At 40.6% G+C, this 19,948-nt stretch overlaps 1 protein-coding gene across 4 annotated transcripts in view; it reads left to right on the top strand.

The window, feature by feature from the left end:
• The window catches only part of LOC137043632 (protein unc-13 homolog C), a 548,445-nt gene that overhangs the window by 442,649 nt on the left and 85,848 nt on the right, over positions 1 to 19,948 (top strand). For all 4 annotated transcript variants that reach the window (XR_010898550.1, XM_067419931.1, XM_067419930.1 and 1 more), the window contains one exon: positions 9,932 to 10,012. Coding sequence is in view for 3 of the 4 variants with exons in the window: in XM_067419931.1 (XP_067276032.1) it covers positions 9,932 to 10,012 (81 nt within the window). In the remaining variant the exon portion in view is untranslated. The remainder of the gene's footprint in view (positions 1 to 9,931; positions 10,013 to 19,948) is intronic.

Below are 19,948 nucleotides of genomic sequence, written 5' to 3'. Positions count from 1 at the left end.
TCCAAACTTTCTTTCTTTAGTGCAGAGTGCAGACTAACTTATGCTTTGATATAATAATTGCTGTGAAATTTTCAGTGGATATAAAAACAACTAACTTAGACACTTTAAAAAAATGCTAACATTAGCTAGAGGACACACACACAGGCAGCCAGCACTTAATCACGGCCAGCTAACATTAACATTAAATTATTTTGAAGTTAACCAGACAGGGTGACTTTTTCTACAAGAACGTGGCTAACTACATTTAATCCCCTCTATATTTGACTAAACACCAGTCTCAACTTTATAGAAGTGGATAAAGCTTTAGCTTTAGCTACCGTTATTGTGATTAAAACTCACTTTTAGTCAATTTTAAACCGTAACGTCTATGCAATAATCAAACCATCAAAACGAAGTACATCGTTATCACAAATCTAAAATAGAAAAGTCAGAACTTACCGAGAATAAGTCAGCCATGTAAAAGCGACATCCCAAACCGACCGTCTCTGCCACTGAACCGGGATCTTTTTGAGCAACAACAAAAACGGGCGGGCAGATTCAAACACACTTTGCTTTTCAGATTAAAATTTACTTAGTATTTTTAGGTGAATGTGCTGTGACTATAAAACATTAAATACTATTTGTAAATATATGGTAAAATGTACTCTTTCTTCTCTGTAAATTTATTACATTAATAAATTGTGTAAATTTTACATAAGATACATAGTTCCAACTTAATCTTGATTTTACAATGTATAAATTACATGAATTAATGTAATAGATTTTACAATACCACAAAGTCATTTTTTTCAGTGCAGTTATAGTGCTACCTATAGTCCGATCTCTTTAAAAACATTGCATGCTTCATCAGCATGTTATGCCACATATACCCAACCATTTTCGTGAAGTTTTGAGTTTCCCCTTAGGATTTATAGGCTTTTGAGTGTATTTTGCCACGCCTCTTTGTGAAATGGCCCTGTTAAAGCCATTTAAATGCAAAAGTTCAACTTTTTTTGATAGTTATTGATCTAAAGCGTCCAAAGAAATGTCCTAGACTGGTTTGGTTCTGATTGGGCAAAAAATCAGGGACAAGTTCACAAAAGTAGGTTTTTAACATAATTACAAATATTTAATTAACGATTTGATTGACAGCAATGGCCCAAGAGGCAAAGTTGTTCACCATGAGGAGAACTGTCATATGATATGCAATATTTTGCGGATGTGTGCAACACCATGTTTTTTGAGATATGCCAATGTCCTCATAGGTCTAAATGGTAGCTTGGGCCAAGACACCGCACACCAATTTTCAAGTCAATCGGACTAGTGGTCGTGTGGTTATAGCCGTTTTTGTGTTTTTTTCATGTTATAGCGCCACCAAGTGGACAATCATCACAATTTTTTTCAAGTGACCGAAGTATGAGCTCATAGACATGTGACCCAACTTTTGCGAAAATATCTCTTTCCATTCACAAGTTATAGTCATTTTCGTAAAAGTGGCCCCCGACCAGTTGAACATTTTGGTTCCGCTTAGTGACCATGAATTGGAAATGTGAATTTTTTTTCATAATTATTAAAAGTCTCCCTCCAAAGAACATTTCTACAGTGGTTTGGTTCCAATCAGGGAAAAGATGTGGGAGAATCTTACAAAAGTAGGTTTTTCAAAAAAAACAAAATATCTCGAAATTGGCGAAGGACGAGGCAATCCAAGGCATGCGTTTTGTCCGTCCCGAGCCAAGGATTCCAACGATATAAGACACTTGAGCCCATGCCTAACGGTTAAGGAGTTATGAGGCGTTTAGTACTTTTGCTTGCTGTAGCGCCCTCGTCAGGCCGATCGGGGCGTGCCTCGGTGGCGTAGGTAGTCGGTGTGAGTACCACCAGCCCTGAAAGTTTCAAGTCTCTGCGACTTACGGTTTGGTCTGCCCGATCAGTTTTAGATGGAGAATGATGCATCATGGGAAAATTAACAATAACAATAGGGTTTCAGCCCTTCAGGCTTGAACCCCTAATAAAAAGGGCATAAAAAGAGCCTTAAAAGGCCTATAAAAAAACAACGATAGGGTCTGAGAATTTGATTTTCGGGCTGCTGGTTACAAAAACTTTATCAAGCGTTTTGACATGCCCATCGGGGGGGAAAAATGTCGATTTTCATATTTTCAGCTCATTTATCATGCGAATGTGGTGCTTTTTTTAACCTTTAAAACTGTAAAACCTCTACCGATGGCCTGATCTCCGTAAAAGTTTGCACGCTTCTTTGGGATTTTATGGCGCACGTCCTCAGCCGATTTGGTGAAGTTTTGCGCAGAGAAGACCCTTTTTCGGTCATTTAAAGGTCGTTTTGCACAGAATAATATGGAGCATTTTTCCCCTTTATAAGAGTTGAAGCACCATTAAAGTCTGCCAGGTTCTCTAGCATCACGTGACGCATGCGCACGCTTGATTTGGTGACACTGTATGCAAATCAGGCAGGAAGAGGGCCGCTTTCAGCCATTGAATGGGATTTTCCATAGAAATGCATCATTTTGACAGCTTTTTATTTGCTATAGCGCCACCGAGTGGCGGTCCGCCGTGTCCTTTTTCACGCAGCCACAGAGTGAGCTCTTACATAGGCGTGCTGAGTTTGGTGAAAATATCTCGTTCCGTTGACGAGTAATAGCCAATTGAGTAAAAGGGGCCCCTCCCACCTCAAACGTTTTGGCGGCCCTTAGGGACCGTGAACCCAAATTTGCACTTTTTTTTAATAATTATTGACATTCAGACTCCAGAGAATCTGGCTGCGCTGGTTTGGTTCCGGTCGGGCCAAAAACCTAGGACTAGTTTGCAAAAGTAGGTTTTTGGAAAATGCCAAAATTCCCGAAATTTTTCCAAGCGTGACGAGGCAATCCGAGGCATGCGTTTTGTCCGTCCCGAGCCAAGGATTCCAACGATATAAGACACTTGAGCCCACGCCTAACGGTTAAGGAGTTATGAGCCGTTTCGTACTTTTGCTCGCTGTAGCGCCCCCGTCAGGCCAATCGGGGCGTGCCTCGGTGGCGTAGGTAGTCGGTGTGAGTACCACCAGCCCTGAAAGTTTCAAGTCTCTGCGACTTACGGTTTGGTCTGCCCGATCAGTTTTAGATGGAGAATGATGCATCATGGGAAAATTAACAATAACAATAGGGTTTCAGCCCTTCAGGCTTGAACCCCTAATAATAATAATAATAATAATAATAATAATAATAATAAGTTTTATTTATATAGCGCCTTTCCAGAGCTCAAGGACACTTTACAATAAACAAACAACAATAAAGCCAATTGACAAACAGAGTAGACAGAACAACAGTAGGCAATTGAGAGTGCAAGTACAATAATTGAGAAATCGGAGTAAAAAATAAATTAAAAATAAAAATAAAATAAAATTCTTAGGCCTATAACATTCAGAAAAGAGGTGTGTTTTGAGCATGGATTTGAATTCAGAGATAGTGTGATCGGGGTAGAGAGTTCCATAATTTGGGTGCTATTACACTGAATGATCTGCCCCCCATTGAAGCAAGGCGATGCCGAGGGACAACGAGAAAGTTGGAATCAGCAGATCGTAGAGAGCGAGTAGGGTTGAAGGGGAGAAGCAAGTTACAGAGGTAAGGGGGAGGAAGGCCGTGCAGAGACTTAAAACTGAGAAGAAGAATTTTGAATTTAATACGGTAAGACACAGGAAGCCAGTGAAGATCATGCAGAATTTGGGAAATATGAGCAGAACGTTTGGTGTGGGTGAGTAGTCTGGCAGCAGAGTTCTGAATATATTGTAATTTGGAAATGGAGCTAGCTGGTAGGCCAATGAAAAGTGCATTGCAGTAATCAAGACGTGATGTGACAAACATCACAAACGCATGGATGAGTGTTTCAGCATCAGAAATACTGATAAAGGGACAGAGCTAAGCGATGCGACGTAGATGAAAGAATGCTAATTTAGTGATGGAATTAATGTGAGAGTGGAAAGATAAAGAAGAATCAAAAATATTACACCAAGATTTTTAATAGTAGTAGATGGTTTGATAAGAGTGCCAGCAGTCTCACAGGTGAAGTTGGTAGGAATTTTATTAGTGAGTGATGAAGGTCCAGTGAAAATAATCTCAGTTTTGTCCATGTTGAGTTTTAGAAAATTTGAATGAAGCCAATCTTTTATTTCATGTACACAAGCAGAGATTTTGTCAGTTGTGAATGATAAAGTGCATGTACAGGTAGTGTATAATTGAATGTCGTCAGCGTAAAAATGATAGTTAAAACCATGACGGCGTAGGATCTCACCAAGAGGTATTATATAGATCATAAATAATAATGGGCCAAGAACGGATCCCTGAGGGACACCTTGCTTCAGGGGGACAGTGGGTGAGCGGAAATTCTGAAGAGAAACGTGGAACAGTCTGTCAGAGAACCAAGAAAGAGCAGCACCAGAAATACCCACATCCGAAAGGCGCAGAATGAGTAGTTGATGGGAGATGGTATCAAAGGCAGAGCTAAGGTCAAGCAGCAAAAGCATAGACAGAGAACCAGAATCACCAGAGAGAAGCAAATCATTCAGTACCTTAACTAGAGCAGTTTCAGTACTATGCAAAGGGCGAAAACCAGATTGAAAAGGATCAAAAAGATTATTTTCAACTAGAAAAGACTGAAGCTGTGAGGCAACAGTACTTTCCAGTAATTTGGCTATGAAGGGGAGATTTGAAATGGGACGATAATTAGATAAAACTGAGGGATCAAGGTTGGGTTTCTTGAGAACGGGGGTAACAGCTGCAGTTTTGAGTGATAGAGGTAATGAAGCAGAGGTAAGAGATGCGTTGATGAAATGAGAGATAGGTGCAGAAATGACTGAACAATGAGAAGTAATTTTTCACATGGATTTTTAGTATACCATTGAATAATGACTGAATACATAAGCTTAATCAACAAAATATTGTTTATTTATTTCAGTCCAGCAGACCAGTGCAATGTTTGCCATTAAGTGTAGCAAAAGCATATTTGTGATATTTGAGTCTCGATGTGCTGCTGTGATACACAAATTCCTTGTTGTATAGCTTGCACACAACCATGCTCTTGTCGACGCTTCCGTCCTTTCATTTTTTTAAACAAAATTTCCCATTCACGGGGCCAAGCAAAGCTGTCTCATCAGCTTCTTCGTTCATGTTCAGTTTTTTTTTTTTTTTTTTTTTTTTTTTTTTTTTCATAATGTTTATTACAAATTCTCATGGAGACAACAGCATAAGAAACACAAAAAAAAAAAAAAAAAAAAAAAAAAAAAAACAGACAAGGCAACAACAAAGTGCAAGTTGACAATGAGGACGGGAAAGAAAAAGAAAAAAAAGGCATTGTTCTTAAAATAAATAATGAGTTACAGGATCAAAAACATTTCAGCAGCATAACAAATATCTTCTACATTTTGTTTAGAATTTTTGACAAGGTTCATGGAGGATAATAACATATGAAATTCATTTTTAAAACAGTTCACATTTGGCAATTGTTTTTTCCATTTACTTTTGTGAATGTGGTATTTACCCATAATGATGATAAGGTTGATCAGAAGTGAAAGATCCATTGTTAGTTTAGAATTATAAATAAGAATATCTTCTATTGTAAATTGCTCAAGTTCGCTAATTTTATTATTTAGCCAGTTGTGTACATCTTCCCAGAACTTGGTACTAACTGAGCAAAGGAAGAATAAATGCTCTGTTCGTTCTGGGTTTTCATGACAAAAATCGCAAGGGTCAACTTCAAAACCAAATCTACCCCTCAGCGTCTCCGCAGATGGATAGTAATTGTTAAGAATTTTAAATTGCATTTCTTTTACTTTGGGTGCAATTGGCCATTTTATGAATTTCCAATGCTTTTCAGCAATTGTTGGATTATCTATTTTTTTAATTATTATTATTTTGTTCTCCAAATTTATTTTGTTTTCCTAACTTTTTTTTTTCACTTTCACCAATCATTTTAATATTGCTCTTAATAAGAGTAAAAAATTATTCACAGTCTTCTTTGTGGAAATGTGAGCAATACAGGTCAGAGTAAAAGAGTTGAACTTCCTCATTTATTTGGCTAGGGTCTTCAATAACTATGTCATTTTTTTTTTTAATTTGCAAATTCTTTTTTTTTTTTTGACTGCCTAGATTTTTCTAAGCCATAAAAATATGTTGTATTCTTCTCACCTTCTTCGATCCATCTAGCTTGCACACAACCATGCTCTTGTCGACGCTTCCGTCCTTTCATTTTTTTAAACAAAAAAAAAGGCTCCACTTGTTGATCATACAAAGGCTCCACTTGCTTTTTCTAAATAAATTTAATCTAACTGTTTTTGGAGGGAGTTCAACTCAGTTAGTTCTTCCTCCAAAGCATTCGTTTTACCACAGAGTATGTTAATCCTTTTCAGTATTTCTTCCTGATTTAGTTCATTTGTTTTTGACATGCTTTTCCCTATTTCAATTGCCAACCTCCTTGTTTCAAATTTAAACCATTCCCACTTCCCTTTATTTGACATATCCATTCCTTTTACATTTAAACAAAGGGATTTTATTTGTTTGCACAAAAAAAATCATTTGATAAAAGTCTATTATTTAGTTTCCAAATATTACCCGAAGAGCATGGTTCCCTTTATCGAGGGAACTCAACACTGCGTCGTCGAGTGACGACACTAGGGGAATGCCCCCAGCGTAACGGCTCTGAAGTATGAATGAAATCAGCCACCAATCCGATTGGTGCAACGTCATGACGTAGTAGGTGACGGCGTATGCGGAAGCTATAAGAAGGCGCCGTCACATACGAGCAACAGTCTTTGCTCTTCAGCGAGGTGCTCTGTGTTGATATTGTTTGTCCATTTACTGTTGTCTGTCACCAATATCACCTTTAAGCATGGCAAGCGAGCAGTTTAGACGGTGTGTGCACCCGTGCCCGCGCTTCATTACGGGCTCGGACACACACCAGCTGTGTGTGAAGTGTCTCGGGGCGCAGCACGCTCAGGCCTATCATTCAGACCATGTTCACTTGAGGGATGATTAGGGGCATTTAATTCTGAGGAATTAAATGGGATTTATCTAACTTTGAGGAGTTAGATTATCAGCCTATCATCCAATTGTGTTCACTGGGCTTTTTCATAGCCCCTCTCCCGGGGAGCGATCGAGGTCGCCTCCCCTGTTAAGCTTTCTGGAAGTTGATGCTGCGGTCCGCCGTCTACGATGCTCGGACCACATTGACTTCCAGCGAACGCATGCTGCTCTAGCCGCCTCTAGAAAGACTGCAGCTGGGCAGCGAACGTGTTCGCGCACCGAAAATCCTCCTCGACTAAGCCCTGCAGGGTGGCCCTTCAGGGGGTCGGGCAGGAGGCTCGGTGGGTACCAGAGACCTTCGTGCAAGCCTTCGTTCGTGAAAGCCTTCGTTCCCTCGTCATATGGAAAAATCCCAGGTTCCTGTCCCAAGGGCCAGTGTTAGGAGCGTCATGTTGCAGGAAGATCCTTTCAATCAGTATGGACCTCACGGGCTGGGGCGCGGTCATGGAAGGCCGGTTTATGAGAGGTCTGTGGAGGCCCCAGCATTCCTCCTGGCACATAAATTGCTTGGAAATGTTGGCGGTTTACAAAGCTCTGAGGAGCTTTCTCCCGGACCTCCACGGCCACCATGTCCTGGTACGATCCGACAACATGTCGGTAGTATCGTATCTAAATCACCAGGGGGGTCTGAGGTCGTGCCCACTATGCAGGTTGGCGCATCAGATCCTCCTGTGGTCCCAGGGGAAACTGTTGTCTCTCAGAGCGATGTACGTCCCAGGGGACCAGAACCAGGGAGCGGACGTCCTGTCGAGGCAGGGGCTGAGGCCCGGGGAGTGGCGACTCCACCCCGAGGTGGTGGAGGCCATGTGCGAGAGGTTCAGCCCGGTGGAAGTGGATCTGTTTGCATCTCTAGAAACGACCCACTGCCCGCTGTGGTTCGCCCTCAGGCACCCGGCCCCGCTGGGGCTGGATGCCATGACACAGACGTGGCCGAGGTGGCGTCTGTATGCATTTCCCCCGATCGTTCTGCTCCCGGGAGTTCTAGAGCGAGTCCGCCGGGAGTTCATCAGCCTCCTATTAGTAGCACCCCGGTGGCCGTCCCGAACTTGGTTCTCCGACATTGTGGCACTACTAAACGGCCTCCCATGGCAGGTCCCTCTGAGGAGGGATCTGCTGTCTCAGGCAGGGGGAATGATATTCCACCCCAGGCCAGAGTTGTAGGACCTCTGGGTCTGGCCCTTGAGGGGGCTCAGTACCTAGAAGATGGCCTGCCACAAGAGGTCGTAGAGACCATTCTCAGCTCTAGGGCTCCCTCTACGAGGAAACTGTATAGCCTTAAGAGGAATATCTTCAATAGCTGGTGTAGAGAACGGAGGGGTGGACCCAGTTAACTGCGCAGTGGCCTCAGTGCTGGAGTTCCTTCAAGATCGTTTCTCCGCTGGTCCGACCCCATCCACTCTGAAGGTGTATGTGGCTGCCATAGGGGCTTTCCACTCGCTTTTAGATGGGGGCCCGCTGGGCAGACACCACATGGTAGTACGGTTCCTCCGTGGGGCTAGGAGGTTGAGGCCTGCGGCTCATCCCAGAGTCTCAGCCTGGGACCTGGCGGTGGTTCTCGAAGGGCTGGTTGAGGCCCCCTTCGAACCATTGGAGTTGGCCGAGGCGAGAAATCTGACCCTCAAGGTAGCGTTTCTCCTCGCTATCACTTCTCTGAGGAGAGTTGGGGACCTCCAGGCCTTGGCGGTCACGCCAACCTGCCTGGAGTTTGCCACTGGTGTGGTGAAAGCTATCTTGCACCCCAGACCGGGCTATGTGCCCAAGGTTCTATCTACGGGGATGGGGTCAGTCTTTCTTCAGGCATTTCATCCTCCGCCTCACGTGACGGCAGAGGAAGCTAGGCTGCACCTGCTCTGCCCTGTTAGGGCATCGAGAATTTATTGGACCGGTCAGCTCATTGGAGAAAGTCGGACCAGCTTTTGGTGTGCTTTGGCCCCCCTAAGAAAGGGTTGCCTGTGGCGAGACAGACTATTAGTAACTGGATCGTTCAGGCTATAGCCACGGCTTATCGGGTGCGCAATTTGCCTTCACCCATAGCCGTGAGGGCTCATTCTATGAGGGGCTTGGCCTCCTCGGTGGCCCTCCTTTCGGGAGCCTCACTTATTGAGATTTGTGAGGCGGCGGGCTGGGCTAATCCACACACCTTTATTAGGTTTATAGTGCTAGAGTGCTCGCATCCTGAGTGTGCCTGGGTTCAGCTTCACACCAGGATGTGCATGGTTCGGTACGGCATAGTGGGTATTTCTTCCCCTAGTGTCGTCACTCGACGACGCAGTGTTGAGTTCCCTCGATAAAGGGAACGTCTCGGGTTACTATTGTAACCCTTGTTCCCTGAGAGGGAACGAGACACTGCGTCTCGTCGCCGCACCTCACGCAGAGCGCTCGCTTCATCGCAAAAGGCCTAAAATGGCAATTTGGCTGACAAGGAAGAATAAAATGCTTCTCAGTGGAGGAATTGATCCCTTACATATGTTCAAAGCTCTGGTAAAAAGTAGGTTAATTTTGGAGTATACTTTTTATGAATTAATAAATAATACTGACTGTTTTTTCGCTTTTTGGGGTACAGAAGGTATCTTATGTCAACCAAGTGAAGAGAGTGGTTATGTTGTATTGTTATAAATGAAAAAATGTTTTATGTGCTTATATAGCCTAGCTTTTATTATGTATATGTAGTTTTTTTGTGTGTGTGTGTTCTTTTTTTTTTTGGGGGGGGGGGGGGGGGTTGTAATGTAATTGTTTTATAATGTTTGTAATTAAAAGAGGTTTAAAAGTCTCTCTCTCTCTCTCTCTCTCTCTCTCTCTCTCTCTCTCTCTCTCTCTCTCTCTCTCTCTCTCTCTCTCTCTCTCTCTCTCTCTCTCTCTCTCTCTCTCTCTCTCTCTCTCAGGAACATGTGATCCGGGAGGAAGCTCGGAGTCTGAGCCCTCGACAATGTGCTGCCATGGATTTAGTGCTTCCCACCATCAAGGTATCAGCTTCTCTCTTTTCTTCTTCTCTGTTCTCTGATTCCCCCATTTCAGGGCCAGTTGCATAATGCTAACTTATGCTTAGACTATTTGTTTCTTCTTTAAATAATTCACATAAAAACAGCTGTGGTCTAATCAAAAATAAACAAAAACAGATTAGCCCTTAACTACCTGGTAGTTGTTCAGACTAGTTTATGCAAATAGTTCCATTTTTTATAGTTATGTTATGCACACAGATTGTTCACATACCAACAGCTACATATTCCACAAATAATCTTATTAGAACTGGCCAAAATCGCTATATCATATTCAGTCTGAATGCATTTTGTTCTGTGATTGTGTCCTTGATGCTTTTAGTTCCTCTCCAGGTCTCTTTAAGTCAGTGCTGTTCTTATGGAAGTTTAAGTGTTTATGTACATTTATGCAACATACTCCTTTTTTACCCAAAATGCATCATGTTTCCATTTTCCAATTCCATTTTTCATTAGCTGAAGCATTTGGAACAGGGGCGTAGTCATCTTTTCAGAAGTGAGGGGGACAGAAATGTGATAATTCCCCCCCCCCCCCCCCCCCCCCCCAAAAAAAAAAAAAATTGGCCGATATAATTTATCTCTTGCTTTTAATTTGGTAAGATATCAAATACACTGCTGAACAATAACATCTATAATATTTTTCTCCTATTTTTTATGCCAATTTTATGATTGGTTGATCAAAGCTGAATTTATCATCATTACTCCAGTCTTCAGTGTCACATGATCCTTCACTAATCATTCTCATATGAGGATCTGATGATCAACACACATTTATGATTATTATCAGTTGTGCTGCTCATGGTGCTGCTTAATTTTTGTGGAAACCATCTAAACATTTGTGGTAAAATTAAAAAAGAGAGAAATGAATACTTTTATTGATCAGACATGCACTAAATTGATCAAAAGTGATGTTTTTAATATTATAAAAGATAATAATTTATAAGATGAATGCAAATAAATGCTATCCATTGAACCTTCTATTCATCAAAGAATCCTGAAAAATAAAATTAATCATGGTTTTCACAACATTTTTAAGCAGCACAACTGTTTTCAACACAGAAAATAGTGATAAATGTTTCTTGATTATAAAACCACCATAGGAGAATGATTAGTGAAGGATGTGACACTGAAGACTGGAGTAATGATGATAAATTCAAATAAATTACATATATTCACATAGGAAAAAAGCTGTTTTCATTTGTAATAGTATTTCACAACATTACTGTTTTAACTATTTTCGATTAAATAAATGCAGCCTTGGTGAGCAGAAGATACTAAACATTAAAAAAAATCAGCATTATTCATATGATACTTTATTGTCACAAATAGGCTACATTGAGATGGCTTGAAAAGCACACATAAAGCATATCGCACTCGTATGATTGTCGTCACGTTTCATCATCATAACGATTGTTTTCCTTCAGCTCAGCTACAGCTCCAGCGTGACTGGGTATTACTACTTCTACGAATCCGCTTTTGAACTTTCTGTGAGAGCACCCTCCTCATATTTAGATGCGAACAAATGACAGGTCATGCATTGATTATTTTTTGTCTCTGAATTTAAATATTGATGTATTCACATTGGTTTCTATGTAAATACATTTGACCGTGACCTCAAGAAGCGCGCTATCAACCGAGATTAGAGAAAGCTGTCTTTAGCATCCCTGTTAATTTGCCCGCCGCCGTGCAGGGTAACGTCAGTTCGAATCCCGCTCGGAGCGGGTCGAGTAGGATCGGTGAGACCCAGTAAAAGTGCGGGGGACGAAAATACATTTTATTAAAAGTGAGGGGGACACGTCCCCCGCGTAATCTACGCCCATGAAATGGAACACAGCATATCGGAACATATACAAACACACACGCACACACACTGTTAGAATGGAGTGTGTCTGGAGTGTGTCTTTAGTTGAGGTGTAAATGTGCATGCGAACTGCATACATGCCTGATCAGAGATATTATTGATTCTGTCATCTCCTTGGAAACACGTCCCCCTCCTTGTTCAAATTAGTCATGGAGTGGGTATTATGCTCATTGGTATTCTGAGGACAGAAGCTAATTAGGGAAGTTAGCAAATGCCTTGAGTAAAATTTTGGCAATGAAAATGGCTGCACACAGTGATGAGCCCAGGATTCTGTGCTTGAGGTGACAAAGTAACAACAGTGATATCTGAAAAAATAATGAGAATAAAAATTAATGTGTGAATGGAAAGAAAGAATACACAGAGAGGTAAATAGAGTGAGAGAAGAACAAGACTGATGTCTTTGTCATCATCTGAAATATCAAAACATCCTTAAGAACAGTAATAATGATATACTTTGACTCCTCATTTAAGAAGACCACCACACACCACTGCCCTCAAACACACAATAGAAAAATCTCTATGAATAATACAGCTAAAATAGCTGGTCACCAGATGATAAAAAATGCATGTATTTGAAATCCACTGCATTTAAAGTATTAACTGATATGATTAGTTCAGCACATCTGTCAAGTCAAGTCAACTTTATTTATATAGCGCTTTTACAATGTTAACAATGTTTCACAGAATATTGAATAATGATGTTATCAGCTGATTTCAATGTATCATATATTGACAATGTGGACAGGACAGTAATAAGCTATAGCCTATGATAGCCTAAGGCGTCCAGTGGGCATCCGAAATAGATGCCCGAGCCACCTCAGCTGGCTCCTCTCGATGTAAAGGAGTACCGGCTCTACTGGCTCCTCCCGAGTGACCGAGCTTCTCACCCTATCTCTAAGGGAGCTTGGCCTGCCGGTACCTGTCAGCTGCCTCAGGAGCCCCACAAGCCAGACAGGCCTGATAGGACTCCTTCTTCAGCTTGACGGCATTCCTTACTTCCGGTGTCCACCACCGGGTTCGGGGATTGCCGCCTCAACACACACCGGAGACCTTGTGGCCACAGCTCCGAGCGGCCGTGTCAACAATAGAGGTGGAGAACATGGTCCATTCGGATTCAATATCTCCAGACGCCCTCGGGATCTGGTCGAAGCTCTGCCAGAGGTGGGAGTTTGAAGATCTCTCTGACAGGTTTCCGTGTCCAGAGATCGGGTCGTCGGGGGCCTCGCCTTTGACTGTCAATCAATCAATCAATCAATCAATCAAGAAATCATATTAGATTGGAATATTCAACATTTCAGGGTATCACGGAAGAGACAGATTTATTTAGGATGGGGCGTCGATTACACAAGAGTATGAATACATGAAAGATCGGAATTATTGCGCCGAAGACGGGTTTTGAGCATGTCGTGCCAGTGAGGCAAATTCGGAGGAGACACATTTGACACGGCTCAGCAGACACTCCAGGATGCGTTGGTCATGTCCAGGCAGGTCCACCATCCGATCCGGACAGGGCCCAGATCCGGGATAAACCTCAGGATAAACAGAGAGACTAACATTAGCGTAGATGCCACTCTTTTTATGATGAAACGAGTACATCAGGTATTATAGGAAGTGTTCCTGGTTCCGGTTGACCTAGTTAATGCAGCCTTACAATCAGTCAATTGATTTGAATAATGAAAGTTAAAAATGTTCTATGTGTATGCCACAGTAAAGAGATGTGTTTTTAGTCTAGATTTAAACTGACAGAGTGTGTCTGCTTCCCGAACAATGCTAGGAAGACTATTCCACAGTTTAGGAGCTAAATAGGAAAATGATCGACCGCCTGCAGTTGATTTAGATATTCTAGGTATTATCACTGGCCAGAGTTTTGAGACCGCAATAGACGTGATGGAGTATAATGCGTTAAGAGCTCGCTTAAGTACCGGGGAGCTAAACTATTTAGTGCTTTGTAAGTAATAAGCAAGATTTTAAAATGTATGCAATGTTTAATAGGGAGCCAGTGCAGTGTTGACAGAACTGGACTAATATGATCATACTTCCTGGTTCTAGTAAGAACTCTAGCTGCTGCATTTTGGACCAGCTGGAGTTTGTTTATTAAGCGAGCAGGGCAACCACCCAGTAGAGCATTACAATATTCTAGCCTTGAGCTCATGAACGCATGTACTAACTGTTCAGCATTTTGCATCGAAAGCATGTGCCGTAATTTAGATATATTTTTAAGATGATAGAATGCGGTTTTACAGATGCTAGAAACGTGGCTTTCAAATGAAAGATTGGTATCAAAGAGCACACCCAGGTTCCTCACTGACGACAAGGGCTTGACAGAGCAGTCATCAAGTGTTAGACAGTATTCTCGGTTACTACTTGTGGAGCTTTTCTGTCCAATAATTAAAAATTCAGTTTTATCTGAATTAAGTTGCAGGAAATTACTATTCATCCAATTTTTTATATCAGCTATGCATTCCGTTAATCTTGTGAATTGGTAGGTTTCGTCAGGGCGTGAGGAAATATAGAGCTGAGTATCGTTAGCATAACAATGAAAACTAACGCCATGCTTCCTAATGATATCTCCCAGTGGTAGCATATACAGGGTGAAGAGCAGCGGTCCTAACACTGAGCCTTGCGGTACCCCATACTGAACTTGTGATCGGTGTGACATCTCTTCATTTACTGCTACAAACTGATAACGGTCAGATAAGTACGATTTAAACCATGCCAAAGCAGTTCCACTAACGCCAACATAATTTTCGATTCTATTCAGAAGAATATTGTGATCGATAGTATCAAATGCAGCGCTAAGATCGAGTAAAACTAATAGAGAGATACAATCACGATCAGATGATAAGAGTAAATCATTTGTAACTCTAATTAGAGCAGTCTCAGTACTATGATACGGTCTAAATCCTGACTGGAAATCCTCACATATACCATTTCTTTCTAAAAAGGAACATAATTGTGAAGACACAGCCTTTTCTAGTATTTTTGATAGAAACGGTAGATTCGAGATTGGCCTGTAATTGACTAATTCTTTAGGATCAAGTTGCGGTTTTTTAATAAGTGGTTTAATTATAGCCAACTTAAACGTTTTCGGTACATATCCTAATGTCAAAGATGAATTAATGATATTAAGCAGAGGATCTATGACCTCTGGAAGTATCTCTTTTAATAGCCTAGTCGGTTTAGGGTCTAGCATACATGTTGTTGATTTTGATGATTTTAGAAGTTTAGCCAATTCTTCTCCTCCTATAGTAGTGAATGAGTGTAATTTTTCCTCAGTGACACTACAATGCTCTGTCTGAAGTGATACTGTAATAGACGGCTGCATGGTTATAATTTTATTCCTAATATTATCAATCTTACTAGTAAAGAAGTTCATAAAGTCATTACTGCTGTGTTGTTTACAAACATCAGAAGCTGAAGCTTTATTTTTTGATAATTTAGCCACTGTATCGAATAAATACTTAGGGTTGTGTTTGTTTTCTTCTAAAAGAGTTGAGAAATAAGCAGATCTAGCAGTTTTTATGGCCTTTCTGTATGCAATCATGCTCTCTTTCCACAAATTGCGAAAAACCTCCAGTTTTGTTTTCTTCCAGCTGCGCTCCATTTTTCTGGCTGCTGTTTTAAGGGCCCGAGTGTGCTCGTTGTACCACGGCGTTGGATTATTTGCTTTAATCTTCTTTAAGTGCCGGGGAGCAACTATGTCTAAAGTGCTAGTAAAGAGAGAGTCAATAGTTTCTGTTGCAGCATCAAGTTCCTCTTGGCTATCTGTAATGCTGAGGAGATGGAACTGATGAGGAAGATTATGTACAAAGCAATCTTTAGTCGCAGCGGTTATCGTCCTGCCATATTTGAAGCAAGGGGATGGCTTTGCAGCCTTAGGTAAATTAAGTATACATGATATTAGGTAATGATCTGAGATGTCATCGCTCTGCTGCAGAATTTTAACAGTATCAACATTTATTTCATGTGACATTATTAGATCTAAAGTATGATTAAGGCGATGAGTGGGTCCCGATACATGTTGTCTAACTCCAATAGAGTTTAGAATGTCTCTAAATGCCAATCCCAATGCGTCTTTTTCATTGCCTACGTGGATATTAAAATCCCCAACAATTAGTACTTTATCTACAGCTAATACTAACTCCGATACAAAACCAGCAAATTCTTTGATAAAGTCTGTATTGTGCCCTGGTGGCCTGTATACAGTAGCCAACACAAATGTCAGACGGGATTTATCATTTACACTACACAGCGTTACATAAAGCACCAAAACTTCAAAGGAATTATATTTGAAACTAGACTTCTGAGTAATACTGAAAATATTATTATAAATTTACAGCAACACCTCCCCCTTTACCTTTCAGACGTGGCTCATGTTTGTAACAATAATCTGTCACCCGAATAAAGACTGTCACCCGATCCACTATGCACCGGCCCCTTATGATCCCTCCTGCAGGTGGTGAGCCCACGAGAGGGCGGCCCCACGTCGCTCTTTCAAGCTGAGCCCGGCCGGGCCCCATGGGGGAAGGGCCGGCCACCAGGCGCTCGCATACGAGCCCCAACCCCGGGCCTGGCTCCAGAGTGGGGCCCCCGGCTGGTACTTTAGACATAACTATAGGCCTATATTACGTTGTTCACGCAAGTGCAAAAACATTTAAACATAGGTCATAGCCTATCTTTCATTTTTTTCCTATGCAGGTCATAAAGAACTTTCTGTTTCTCCACCTCCACGAAAGGACGAGTGTTGTTTTCCCTGCTTTACCCGAGGCAATTAGGCCATGAGTTTACTTTAAAACAGAGTACACTTTACATTATATGCATCTCTGGTGAAATTACTAGATTTTCACATCAATACATAATTTTACTTTATTTTAATGCAAAGAATGTGTTGTCATTTTAATTCAGTGTGTCCAGCACAGCAAAAAATAGACTCGGTGTGAAAACTCGGTGGGTTTAAGGGGATTTTCTGTGGTTGGTTAAGAGATGTATTTTATGAGTTTGCTATATGTCTTGGATATTTATTTTTTAAATTGTTTTTGGTTTGTATAATTGTTTGTAATGCTTTATTTATACTGAGTTTACCATCCCTGTTTTATCTATCTTAATTTTACTAATGTAAAGTGCTCTAAGAATTGACTTTTAAAAGCGCTATATAAAATAAAGTTATTATTATTATTATTATTAAAACGATTGCCGCAGTGCTGTATACGCATCGTTCCTGAAACACACTGGCCGGATCCCAACCCGTGTGCAGTGGGAAAGGTCAAAATGGTTAACATGGGTACGGAAAAAAATATATACACCACACATGCACTATAAATGCAGTGTGAATGTATGTGTGAAACGGGCGTGACAGAGCGAGCTAGAAAATCAAACTTTTCCGGAGCCCCATAGGTAGAAAGGCCACAACATCATGGCCACCAACAAAACTCAGAAAAGATTGTTTTTGCTCTGGCTTTAACTTCTGAAGATTTGGCAGCATTGTCACAATGGACTGCCACCATTACTGAACTACAACTCAACACCAACGTCATCGTTTTCAGCCACTCCCTTCGCTGATTGGTCAGTTAAAACTTAACGGGAAAAAACATCTCTGTTATATATGGTAACCCTCGTTCCCTGAAGGAGGGAACGGAGATGTATGCCGGAAGTCACCGATGAATTGGGATCACTTCTGAGAGCCCCTATCAGCTTCAAGATATAGAGAGGGCCGTGCACAGACATTTTGAGGGGCAGTGGCCCAAACCAAAAAAGGGGGCACTATAAGGGGGTTGTCATCTTAATATAGAGAATGAATATCAAACGTTTTACAATTATATTGTAAATACAATTGTTAGGATTTAGTGCTAATTTAAAGGGTATAGGTTAAACCCAAAAATGAAATTTATGTAATTAATTACTCACCCTAATGTTGTTCCACACCCGTAAGACCTCTGTTCATCTTCGTAACATAATTTAAGATATTGTATATTTAGTCCGACAGAGTATCTGAGTGTAGGCACCATTGATGGGAATAAAGGCGTTATAGATAAACGGTGTTACTAACGGCGTTCATTTTTTCAGTAAGGAGTAATCAAACAAATTACTGTTTACCCCGTTACAACGCCGTTACCGTTACTGAGAATAAAATGCGGCCTTACTATAATTGAGCTCACTGAAGCGGTTTTCATCCGAACAGGCGCGAACTCTGTCAGCGGACCTGCAGCTGTGTGTGTGTGTGTGTGTGTGTGTGTGACACACGCACGCGCGCATGCGACCAGTGCAGGAGTCAGAGCGATGGCATGTTAAATGACTTCAAAGATAGCGTTCACAAACTGGAAGTATAAGCGCTACTTTTCCCTCGTTGATGTGAAAGGTAAGAATGTTTATAACGTGCAGCTTATTCCCAGAAGAGTCTCTCCTCGTCGGTGAACGCAATTGATAACGTGAGCTCCGCTACCAAAGGAGGAGACAGAGCCACGACATTAAAGACACCAAAACTAGGGTTTTCTTGCAAGAAAGTGTGTAAGCCTGCCATACAAACAAGACTTGAGAGCACTTCTTGTTAAACTTTTTTTTTTTTTTTTGGTGAATAAGGAAATACTTCAAACAGGCTACAGTATGTCTACCAGTTGTGTGACAGTTTTAGAATTTTAATGTGCACTACAAAGAGTCTATGTAAATTAGGCTAATATATTTTGTATTATTATTATTTTCTATTTTTGGTATACTTTTCTTAAGGAGCATCATTTATTTTTAGATTTATTTGATGGCCAGTTGGGGTCTGTGCAATAAATATTACAGTTCTAAACAATCTATTTTGTTTTATTCCACTATAGTACTGATTTTTACAATAATGTATTGAATTTGATAGGTGTCTCTCACATTGTCCCACAGGAACATTAAAATAATGTAGATTAGTGTACAATGTTTTATAATAATAATTTATTCTATTTAGTGTCCATTTCATTCATTTAACATTTAATATTGGGGCATCCAAGTTATTTGACATATTTGAACATTTTTTTTTTTTTTTTACAGTAACGCAAATAGTTACTTTCCCTGGTAACGAGTTACTTTTATTTTAGAGTAATTCAGTTACTAACTCAGTAACTTTTTGGAACAAGTAGTGAGTAACGTTTTTAAGTTTTTAAAGTAGCGTTTAAGTTTTTTAAGTAACGTTCCCAACACTGGTAGGCACACATCTGTCCATGTCCAGAAAGGGAATAAAAACATCATCAATGTAGTCCATTTGTGACATTGTGCCTACAATTATCTACTCTGTCAGACTAAATATAAAATATATTCTGTTCCGAAGATGAACAGCGGTCTTACAGGTGTGATACAACATTAGTCATTTAATGACATAAATTTCATTTTTAGGTGAACTTACCCTTTAATTTATGTTGTTGTAATTTGAGTAGCAAATGTGAATCACTAAAATTATTGAATATATTTTGAGACAAAAGTCTTGTTTATGATTTTTGTAAGTAAATAAAGCAACAGTTTTTCAAAAACAGAATATGTAAACATTTAACATGATAATTAACAGCCACTGACTTAAACATTTATTGACATAACATGGTTAAGATTCAGATGGTGAATATCACATATTAAGTTGGGTTTCCATCTTAGAGACAATCATCATATTTATAATAAAAATATGATAATAATCATATCAAATAATACTTATATGAGTTTTTACCACACTAAAATTGTATTAAATTATTATGGGATCTCATTCATTCAGTGTTTTCAGATTATTTACTTAAAAATAGAAATGTAATCCATGTTTGCAACAAACAAATGCTGACAAACTACCAAACTACTAATTCTGCAGATCAACCACGGTCTGTAATGTCGATTGTAGTTCGTAGGCCTACCTGTTAATGGGGTGACATTCTGGAACTGCCATCTCTGCAGAGAGCAGACACAGCCACATACTTTGAGCGATGCTGCGGAGCGAGCAGGAAAACACGGAACGGATTCACGGAATTAGTGGATTTTTAGCAGGACAGAACGCCTTTATGGGAATCCCCTGCCTGTCCTTGAGCAGGGCTCGAAAG

This window comes from Pseudorasbora parva, chromosome 16 (genome assembly GCF_024679245.1).
Source record: "Pseudorasbora parva isolate DD20220531a chromosome 16, ASM2467924v1, whole genome shotgun sequence".
Taxonomy (NCBI): domain Eukaryota; kingdom Metazoa; phylum Chordata; class Actinopteri; order Cypriniformes; family Gobionidae; genus Pseudorasbora; species Pseudorasbora parva.
Note: the sequence above shows the minus strand (reverse complement) of the source record. Positions and strands in the feature narration are given on the sequence as shown.